Source organism: Platalea leucorodia (genome assembly GCF_965183815.1).
Source record: "Platalea leucorodia genome assembly, chromosome: 6".
In the NCBI taxonomy this organism is placed as follows: Eukaryota; Metazoa; Chordata; class Aves; order Pelecaniformes; family Threskiornithidae; genus Platalea; species Platalea leucorodia.
In genome coordinates, this window is record NC_138828.1 from 16,281,842 (window position 1) to 16,292,847 (window position 11,006).

The following is an 11,006-nucleotide window of genomic DNA, read 5'->3' on the forward strand; positions in this document are numbered from 1 at the left end:
TGGGCACCGGCACGGCTGCAGCATAGCTCAGGCAAGGAGCAGGGGTGACAGCCTGGATTTAAATGCAGCTCGTGTGCCAGGGGACAGTCACACATATCAGATGTTTGGTCCCCTGTGCTGGCTCTGGTGGGTTTGTGGGGTGTTGATGGCTCCTCCTGGCAAGGCTGGCACGTGGGATGCACCTTCCCGGCCTTTCTAGCAAAATTCTGCTTTTACTGCCAAAATATCTCCCATGTAAGTGTGAGAGACAGGGCATGCTGCTCGGGGGTCACGGACTGGAGGGTGCTGACGTGGCTTTGCTTTGCAAAGCATCAGCATGGACCTGGAGGGGTGTGGGGAGGGTAACGGGGCAAGCAAGAGTCCGATCCTCCTTCACCTCTGCAAAGGAGTCCCAGGGTGTCCCACACAAACCCCATGGCTTGCTTCTGCCCCCCCCGCTAGTTGCCTTTGTTTTCATTGCAGAAGCTTGGAGATTTAAAAAAAAAAAAAAGGGGTGGGATGTGAAGAGGAAGACTAATATGATTAAGGCAGGATTTGGGCACTGGCAGAGAGCTGCCGTAGGTGGTGGGTATTAGCAGTAACAGCTGCTGCGCTTCCCATTAGAGGAGAAAGCGAAAAAGGTCCCTGAAAGGATGGGTCTCCGGCAGGCTGGGAGGGCAGCGGCGGCAGCGAGCCCGGCGGCGTACGTGTCCCGAGGTAAGCGATGGCGGCACCGGCAGCGCCAGCCCGGGCGGCCCTGGGGGGCACGGCCCCGCTCCCCGTCCCTGAGCAGCCAGGGGAGGGACGGGAAACGGCGACGCAGCCTGGGAAACACCCGAGGGAAAGAGCTGCTGCTCAGGGGTACTTCCATGAGCTCCCACGAGAGATCACATCCAGCAAGGGAGGTTTAGGTGTGCCTAGAAGGGAGGCCGACTCCACACGGCGGAGGGATCCCACCACTGGTCCTGCAGGGGCTGGGATATTTAGCGAAGGCTCCTGTGACTCCCACAAGCATCTTCTGGCACATAACTGGGTGGAGTGGGGCAATGCTCAGCTGTGGAACGTTAAACTGCATCCATCTGCTCCCTGCTTCGGGTTGGGCACAAACTGTTTCATGTGCAGCGGTGGTTTTTTAGTCAGCTGGCAAGTTTCAGACTTGCTAGAGACGGAGGTGTAAGCTAGACCTCCTCGGCCTCTGGTTTCCTCTGGTTTATTTACACCTACTTATTGACTAAGCATAATGAAATCTAAGTCAGGAAAAGCTGCATGTTGAAAAGAAGATGTTAGAAAGAGCTACATTAAAAGCAGGACTACCAGCCTTACAATATCGATTACCCCTCAGAATAAATACCCCATGCTCATCCTTCAGCTTCACTTTCAAAAGTGCATTCTGGAAAATCAGGACAACAAAATTCTCCAGCTAATCTGGAAACGTGTTTTGTGCCAGCCACCAAAGCTGAGAGGTACTAAAGACACAGCATACCACATATTAAACTTCGACCGTGTTGAGAAAAAATACTTGTTTGGATTAAAAATTGGAGAATGAGAAATCTTGGCATAGCCAAAATGGCTGCATGTTTACCTCAGGCTTCCAACGCTGACTTCAAAGGCAGCATTGCTGCCGTCTCGTCAGCAACAGCGAGCCCTGACCGAGAAGGACAAGCTGAAATGCTGCTGGGCGGCCAGGGAGGGTTTCGGCGGTCGCAAGCAGCCCAGTGCCTCCGAGCTGCGACGTGTGGGCTGCTAAAAGGTGCCTCGTGCTTCCGCGGGCCAGAGCGAGGGGCGGCTCCGTGCCGTCCCTGCGGGGACACGGCTCCGCGCCGGCGGGCAGGGAGAGGCTCCGTGCTGGGCACCAGCCCCGTGAGGGATGGGGCCTGCGGCAGCTCTGCAGGTCTAAGGGTAGATGTTTCCCGCATTGATCAGGTTGTACATTTAGGCTGGGAATGGTGGAGGGTGCTGAGCGCCGTCGTACAGAGCCTTCTCCGCCTCCTAAACGCCACAAGGCTGCTTAGAGCAAATCTTCCTTGACCGCTCCCTCCGTGGGTGACTTTGCAAGAAAAGCATCCTCTTGCAGGGCCTCTCCCCTCCCAGCCTCAACAATTTACTTCAAAAATGTGAAATGCTGTGGGTTACTGAAGTGGCTCCACGCGCCACAGAGATCATTTATTCTCCTTCGTTTAAAGGCTGTGGGAAGGGTGGCTCTAGAGCTCAGCTAATTCAAAGGCGCCAGAGGGGCTCACAGGCTGCTGAAGCCGCTGCTTTGAAGTGAACCTGCCCGTTGTTTTCGGCCATAGGATGGAGGACGGCAGGAGAGCCCACATCGCCATTGTCGGCTGGGCATGCACAACCCTGTGCTTGGTCTCCTACGCGGCCGCCTTCTCGCACGGCGCGAGCCTTTCTGCCTGCACCGACATGATGCCCCGGCACCTGAGAGCGCAGCTGCACAGCCCCAGCAACAACTACGTTACTGTCCACACCAACATGTCCTTCTACTTCCCAGGCGACAAGGTTCCAGGTAAGGAACAGCTTCTTGTTCCTGCATCTGAAAAATATGTGATAACTAATCTCAAGTGATGGCACTAATCTTTGTGAGGGCTGGGAAGAGGGATAACTGCTCCGAGTGAGCTACGCCACCTCTCTTGTCATGAGGAAATGAAAGTATTTACAGAGGGATTCTGTTTGCGGCGCTTGGCCTAAGGTTTCTCAGGTGATGGCCAACTCCAGGTTTTCACCATGTTGCAGACCAACTGTTTGCCGGAGGCAGCCAGTAAGTTTGGATGCTTTGGGTGGGATTCATTTATCTCAGCTGTGTCTCAACCGTACCGGACATCGTCACACGCAATGGCGCGTGAGAGGCACCTCCAGTGGGTAAAGTCGCCTTCCCTGCTCCTCCGCACTGCAGGAAGGGGTCTGGGTGACTCGCCTGACTCTTCGGTACAGTTGGGCAGCGTGCCCCGTCCCCAGCATCGCCGCTCCTGAGGCAGATGCAGACAGAGTTGAGAGGCACCGCTCCCCAGCCTGGCCGCTTGCCTGCTCACCCCGATGCAAAACAAAACCCCTTCAAGGGCAGCACACAAGCTTTTGCATACGTACAGGGTGGTACCCAAACCTCTTTCCTTAAAAACGGCTGCACGCTGCCTAATGCAACGTGGTTGGCAGCTTATAGTCAAGGAGGGGGGGAAAGACTCAAGCAAATTTTGTGTGCAATTACATACTGCAAAGTTACAGGTAGAGTCTGGCCTCCTGCATCCAGCATGTCCAAGACGGACCACGAGGACAAAGACAGTAAGATGTTTTTGTTGTTGCACAGGGTTTTCTTTTGGTTTCGGTGCTACCGCTGGAAACTGCATTGCAAACAATTCACCCCATAACTTCGAGACAAATCCCTTCGTGTCCCGTGTTTTGTCTTGCAGTGACAGTGAGGAGCACCCGGGATTTTATGGGCTTTTTGCTTCAAGCTCGCAAAGTGTCTAACGACGAAATCGCTGGCACATTCATCTTCATCCCTCCTGGTTCCAAGCTGCTGACTTGTTTTGAAGATGGTGACACTGTCACCCACTCGGACAAGTCACTGAAGAGAAACCTGTCCTTCGTATGGAAAGCACCAGACCAACCCATCGGAGACATCAAGTTTTTGTAAGAACGTGCTGGTTCCCAACTAGAATTTGTGTCTTCTCAGTTAAAGGCTTAGCCTTATTTTTCCATCGTACTTGTCCAGCACAGTGGTTTATGTATCTTGAACCCCGTATAACTAAATACTTATCAAATGCTGCAACAGTATCCCAGCTGGTACGTAAATCACCATTTATCACCACTGGGTAGTGCTGCTTTTTATTTACATGGTCACTATTTTCTCAGAATAAATACACTGGAAGATGACAGTCTAAGCACTTAGGAAATAGAAATATTAAGGCATAAAGAGAGAACTGCGATCATGTTGCCTGTCTTGCTAAATAACACAGCCCACAGGATTTCCCTGTCTACAGGATAATCTTGTATAGCCCTTCTTTTAAAAAAAATAATTTAAAATGAGTGTTTTTTTAAAAAGTTAAATGTAAACAGAATTATTCACAGTAGGAAGAGAGAGTGAGCACTGGGTCAAAACTTGACATCTCTGTTTTGCACCAAAGTCCCAAACTGTCCAAGTATTTTGGTTCCGATTTGGAATGAAATTAAACATCATCTAACTGGCTGCCTTAGAGGAAGCATGGCGACTTCTCATTTTGGAAGAGATTAAATTGTGATGTTTTGACTTTACAAAACCACTTAGAAGCTGCTTGGCCAGATCCTTGGCTGCTCCCCAAAACATAAGTGTCCTGGTGAGTGCCGTGGCTTGTGCGTCTCATCGTGATTCAACGCAAATTCATTGAAACAGAAATGTTGCTGCTTGGCATTTCCAATTTTAACCCATTGTTTTAGATCGGGAAATACTACTAAAAAACCCATAAAACTCCATCAACTGAATAAACCCAACAAGACCTATTCCTAGCTACCCACTCTGATGCTTCCTTCACCCTCTGGCTTTTGACCCCCCAAACTGATTTCTGATAGCCTCTCCATTTTCTCCCTATCACAGCATCTGGAAAAACTCCTTGTTAGGCTTAAAAATGCCTTCTAAGAGTCATCTGGCAGAGGAAAACCCGGGTTGGTTCCCCCTTAGGTAATTCTCAGAAACAGCTGAGCAATCTGAGCTGAAATTCTCCCCAAATCTCCAGCTTAAATAAGGCTCTCCGGCTGAACACTTAAAGGTTGGCCAATGCAGTCTTGGCACCTGACAAAAAGCAGAGGGTTAGGCGGGCTCAAATATCAGAGGTCTGAGAAGAGACTTTTTTTTTTTCTTTCCTACCTATTCTGCTGTTTGTACAAGTTACATTGACTTGTTTTAATTAGTAAATACCACTGTTGTTTCCCTGCCTACGGAAGATTATAAGCAGAGCTAGTCCGAGTTTTCTAAATGTACTTCTATCAATACAGCGAATATAATAGCTATTTATTTATTTATTTAAGTTCCCACACATTTTTTTGGCTGATCTTAATTACGAGTGGTGATTCTTCACCCCATATCTTTCTGGTATCTTCTAGGACCTGGTATCTTTTATTTGTAATATAAAATGTGTGGCAGGCTAATCCTTTAAAATACTTCTGCGTCACTTCTGTCTTCGGATTAAAGCAGTCCCTGTGATTAGCTAAACAGTTGGATGTGTTATTAATGCTATAGAGCCAGTAAATTCTTGCCTTATTATCTTTTAACAGCGTCTCCGTAGTCCAGTCCTATTTTGTTTACTGGGCAAAGATCGAATCTGCTATCGTGGCTCAGCGAGGGCAAAACAAAACGCTTGCTGGCAGCGGCAAGAAGCCCGACCCCGTCACCCCCACACCCTCGCAGGGACCGGCTGACCCACACCCCACAGGTACGGCGAGCAAAGGTTCGGGTTTCTTACCCACCGCTTCCCGCAGAGTAGTTTTATGGCTTATTCCGGGCAAGCGTTGAACACAAGTGACCCAAAGAAGCTGGAGGGACCCGTTTAATTCCTGCGGCTGTCGGGGAGATCAGCGATGGCTGTGGTGAACTCCCTGAAGTGAGGGCAGGGGTCAGCATTTGCGGTGATGGAGCCAGTCCTGAGGAAGGGACCAGAAAGATGAACAGGGTTGCCAGATCTTATGATTTCAATGGAAACCCTAAAATACAACACATTTTACCCAAAATCTCAGCTCCTGAAGACAAGCAAGTGTAATTAGCAGTGCTGTCTAAAGGAATAAATTTGTCTCTAAATGTGATTATTGCCCTTCAGGTATGTATTTAGTTGTATTTATGCAGCCTCTGGTCAGTAAAATGCTCCAAGAATTTACTTATACTGACATCAGATGTGTTTCTCGGCATTTTTGGCATGGCACCAAGACTGAATTTTAATTATTCTACTTGACCGTAATTTAGGCGGCGGGCTTTGCTGCTTTGCTTTCCATCTGGGCTCCCACTTAAAATTAAGTGACATGAAAATTAAAAAAAAAAAATCACTATTACGATCCTTCCTGGCAAATGTTAGCGCCGAGTGGGATTTGAAATAAACAAACTGAAGACAATAGACCTCTGCTCCTCTCTCCCTGCTTCTTGTTTTGTCTCCGTGCTGGACAAGGTCCCACTTCTCCCGCGGCTGCCACCGGCTCCCCCCTGCGCAGCCCCACGCTGCCTGCCAGCCCCACCGGCGTCGCGGCAACGCCGGCACCGGAGCCAGGTTTCGGTGTCGGGTCAGAGACCCGGCCCGGCGCCGAGCCGAAGCAGCCAGCCCGGCCTTCGCGGGCTGCGTCCAGCGGGAGCGGCGGGTCCAGCGGCCGGGGGCTGGAGCCGTCCCTCCCCACCCGAGACCCCGGCACAGCGGACGCCTTGCGAGGTTTCCTCTCCCAGGATGACGCCTCCGGCTACAGCACCTCCAACGGGTAAACCAGGCGGTGGGAAGAGCTGTTCCTCCAGCCCTTCTGGGAAGGAAAAGAGTACTAGTTTCCCTGCGGATGAGCGAGGGTCCATCTAGGAAGGTGTCTGCGGCTGCGGGGGAGGCAAGAGGGTGTGTGTTTGCTGAAATTTTGAGAAATAATCCTTTGGAGATTGCACGTGACAGACAGTGACAGGTAGGAAATCCCAGACTCTTAAAAACCCAATGTTGCGCTGCTCAGCCCAGCGGAGGGCTGGCCAGGGGCTGAAAAATATGATAAAAACTATTGACTGCTACAATATTTTTCTAATAGCACGTGCAAATATTCAACAAAACGGTGAACTCAGCAGAGCTATTTCTCCATCCGCAGGGAAAAGGAAGAAAGGATTAAAAGCAATTATGAAATTTGGGCTTGAGGACTTCTGCTCAGAAGTCTTAGAGGGTTTGGGCCACATGAGCTTTCATGCAATGCTTTACACTGTGGGTGAAAACAATGGGGAGAGGAATAAACGATCAAGTGTTCTTAAAATACAGCCCCATACAGTCTGCACTGACTGGGTGCGCCCTGCGGCTGCTCTAGCAAGCGGCACGCTTCTCCGGAGGTGCAGAGCCAGGTGTTGCAGCGTGAGCCACAGCGAGAGGTCTCGGGTGCTAACCCTGCCTCTCCTCTCTCCCTTCCTTAGAGCAGCAAGCGTTGCCAGCGCTGCCACCCCACGCTCGTGTTTGATGTGTAAAGAAGACGGGCAGGTAAGCGGCGGGGACGGGGAGGATGTCTTCTCCAGAGATAGAAAGGTCTAAAAGATGAGGGTAAAACCTCTCTACTGCATCACCGCACCAAGCAGCCCACGTAGGTCTCATAAGTGACTAAAACTACATTAAGACTGTTAAGAGTTTTAGTTTTTTTATTTTAACTGGGAATCGGTTTTTGCATCTCTTTTTTGTTTTCCTTTTGAGCCCACTGCCTGGGTTTTTAAGAGTCCCGCTGTAAAAACAATCTAGAATAACTTTTCCATACGTAGAGATGACTACAGGCTGCTGGATGTTACCGTTATTCCCATGGAAGGCTGAAATGTTCCTTTCCAGAGGTGCTGGATAGGTACCACCCACGACATCCACCAGAGGTCAAAGACTTCATCTTTCCTGGGGACGGCCAAGGAAGCTGTGTGCTTTCTGAGGGCAGGGTCAGCCCGGGAGGCTGGATGGACCAGAAAGGCAGAGGTGGTGATGGTGGTGGTGATGGTGGTGAAGGTGGGCTTAGCCAGAGGCGCGGGGTGCACTCACCAGAGGCAGCTGGAAGAGCGGGAGCTGGCAGACGGGACGAGCGGGTGGGAGCGCCTCTCGGGAAGGGGTGACCTCAGGGGAGGAAGCCCAGAAAGGTGTGAAAGGACTGCAGCCTCGGGGAGCCCGGTGGCTGTACGTACGGAAGGAGATGTGGGAGCTGGAAAGGGCATGTGAGGACTTAGGTAGAGAAAAAAAAGGACAGCAAGAGGAGGGAGAGAAACTGGAGAATATCAGGGTTGCGGAGGAAAGAGGAGGATGCTCAGATGGGAACTGGCGGAGAAGCTGGAAAGCAGGGATAGCTTAGAGACATGGGGTGCAGAGTTAGCAGGGGAAGTCCCATATGCAGGGGATGAAGGGAAGAAAAAATACAAGGAAAATAAAGAACTAGATCTGGGTTGCAGGATGCCACAGAAAGAAGAAAATAATCTCAGAAAATAAAAGAGGAAGGGGCCATACAGCAGAGAATGAGGCAGAAATACTTAGGAAGGAGCGGAGGACAGAGAACAAGTAAAGGAGAGATGTGTAACGTGAGCATCTGGCGTAGCCACAGAGAGAAGTGGAGAAATGACAGAAGGTGGTAACCAAAGGAAAGGAAAAGTTATTGCGCAAAGCAAGACCAGAAGAGCATAACAAAATGAAAATACTGAGAAACTAGGCAAGAAAGGAGAGAAGAAATACAAAAAGAAAGGAGAAATGAGGTGAGATAGGGCAAGGACTTGTGAGGCAATTCCATTTTCTATCCCAAAGTCCCAAATCCTACAGTATATCCCTACGGTATGGCGTTTGCATTTTGAGGGCAAGTGATCCATACACATGCAATCCTCACTTGGCCAGCCAGCTACTTTACGGTCTGCAGTTCAGCCACTGAAAGTCTTTTATTTACTACTGTATTTTACTAGCACCTTCGGAAACCGTCTCTTCCACAAAGGATGCTCTGACCCTCCCCTACTTTGCTTCACAGCTTGCCAGGGCTCCTACCTCAGCTTTGTGCTCCTGTCACACCGTCTTCCCAGCAAGCTTTAGAAATCGCTAACGCTGGTAGAGGGTGAGAGTTTCTCTGGTGTAATTAATGGATGTGTGAAAAAGCCTGCTGGGCTGGACAGGCTGGAGAGGTGCCAGCTACGGAGGGCCAGATCCAAATCTCAGTGGAGCCAAAGAAAAAATTCCAGTACATTTTGCAGCTTTTGGATGGGGGCTCAGGTGCACAGCGGGAATGAAAAAATTAACTGGGGGCCTCCTAAATTGTATGATTGTTTCACAGTTAGTCTTGGATGATATCTGCAGCAAAGCCTGGGCTGCAGAACTGGCATGTAGTGGCTGTCATTTTGTGATGGATAAAATAAGGTGCACGGCACCAGGCAGAGCCCCTAGGAACGGGAGCAGGCGAGAACAGTCATTCCCACTAAAATGGGTGGTCAAGCAACACTGAGAGGCAGCAGGTTTCACACCTGTGAAGGCTGTGTAGGCTGAGAAAGCAAGATGGGCTTTGGAGAGAGTTGACGGATTGTACGTGACTGCCCCAAAACCGCTGATGTCAAAGGCCATCCCAAAGTCTGCTGGGTCCCTCCGCTCCATGGTTCGATCCACAGCCTCAGAAGGGTGATGCCGAATGCCAGTGGGCCCGGTGTGACTCTAAACATGAAGTTTGGCCAGGAAGATCACGCCTGTCCTTTCAGCATGACCCTGGCCTCACTCAAGGTGGGAATTGCTTAAGTGATTTTTTTTGTGAAAATGATGCTTGTGAAAAATACCACCACCGCCACCAGCACAACGGGAGTTGCAGACCTTCACTTAGGCAAAGCAGCAACCTTCCTCTCCGCCTGTGCCCTTCAGCTCTGCCCCTTCAACCCGCTCTGCCTTGCCCTCCTGGGACCAACTCCCAGTGCCTTGACCCTCCTGTGGCGATTCTGGTACGGATGGAGCAGGGTTGAATCCACCTCATTTTCTAAAAGCTACTGAGTAACCAGGGGATGCAGCAGGGTTATTCCAAGGCCGGGGGGACACCTGGGTGTCAGAAATACAGAGCTGAACTAGGTGATGTAGGTAGTGAGAACCTAATCAGCCCCCTTTCCCTTCCCTCACTGCACATCTCACGGTGGTTTTGCTTTCAAAGGCCAGTACCACGAGCGGGGCCGCCTTGAAATCCTCCCCACGTGTGACAGTATCTCCTTCTGCCCCGCGCGTACACACTCACCTGGGTGATGCCACTGCGACAACAGCCTGGTTTGGTGATGCCGACGCTGCCGGCAATTTGTCATCAGCTTCAAGGCAAATGGCAGAAAGAAAGCCGGCACTGCAGCCAGAGGAGGCAGACACCAGGGGTGAGGAGGAGGAGGAGGCAGCGGGTGGGAATACCCTGCCATGGGTGACCAGACCAGCTCCCAAATCTGCTGCTCCCGGGAAGGGGGAAGACCCTGGCAGAGGGACCCGACTCCTCGCAGCCCAACTCGGCATCCTCCTGGTCTGCATGGCCGCCCTGGGCCTGGCGCTGGCAGCTGCCGTGCGCTGTGTCTGTGCCCAGCATTGCCACAAGCGGACGGAGGTCTCCTTCAGCGAGCCGGACCCCGACGTCATCGCCATCAGAGAAAACGGGGAGGTGATGCACTTCCGAAAGATCCGGGAGAACAGCTTCGTCCTGGTGCAAGCTGAGTACAACTGGGTCAGCCCCTCAAGCAGCGGGAAGAAGACAATCATCTGAACATCTGCAATGCCGAAAGCAGGTGGCGTAGGTGAAAATAGCCCGGACTGCACAGCACAGGTTATAGGAAGCGGTGGGGTAGTCCCTCTACGTGCCGCCGTGTAGGTAAACAAACTTGAAGCAGCCAGTTCAGACAGAGGTGTTAGTTGAAAGTATCTACGCTACAGCTGCCAAGAAAATAGAAGTTGATAGATTGTTCAGTGTGTTACACTTACCGCAGTTAATATTGTATATCTGCTCATTAGCTGTCACCGCAGCCATGACATACGCTTCCTCTGTTGCCTTAAGGGTGTAGCCAAAAATAGAAATTCTTCCTCCGCACTGTAGTATTGTCTCCTGTTTAATCTCGGCAAAAGTTTCTAGTGTTATATTTCTTTCTAGGAACTAGAAACCCCTGATATAAACCCAACCATTCTCATTTAGGAGCTTACAGGTTTGATTCTGTGCATTTGGTATCTCTCAGATGACAAAATATTTGCGGGTAGATTTGAAGTTTCAATTTGAAAATAAAAAGCAAGAACTCGTTAGTGGAGAACATCGATTCAAAGAACGCTGAATTGATCTACGGGAACGAAACACAGGGTGGCGGACACCAGCTTTTGGGGGAGAAACATGCCTCC

The 11,006-nt window shown here is 50.6% G+C and overlaps 1 protein-coding gene across 1 annotated transcript; it reads left to right on the plus strand.

The window, feature by feature from the left end:
• Positions 1-2,274: 2,274 nt before the first annotated feature.
• Positions 2,275-10,386, plus strand: REELD1 (reeler domain containing 1; the record flags this gene model as incomplete). Its single annotated transcript, XM_082315041.1, has 6 exons — positions 2,275-2,494; positions 3,393-3,615; positions 5,233-5,390; positions 6,114-6,414; positions 7,091-7,154; positions 9,802-10,386. 6 exons carry the CDS (start codon positions 2,275-2,277, stop codon positions 10,384-10,386), a joined length of 1,551 nt encoding a protein of 516 aa, XP_082171167.1.
• Positions 10,387-11,006: the final 620 nt, after the last annotated feature.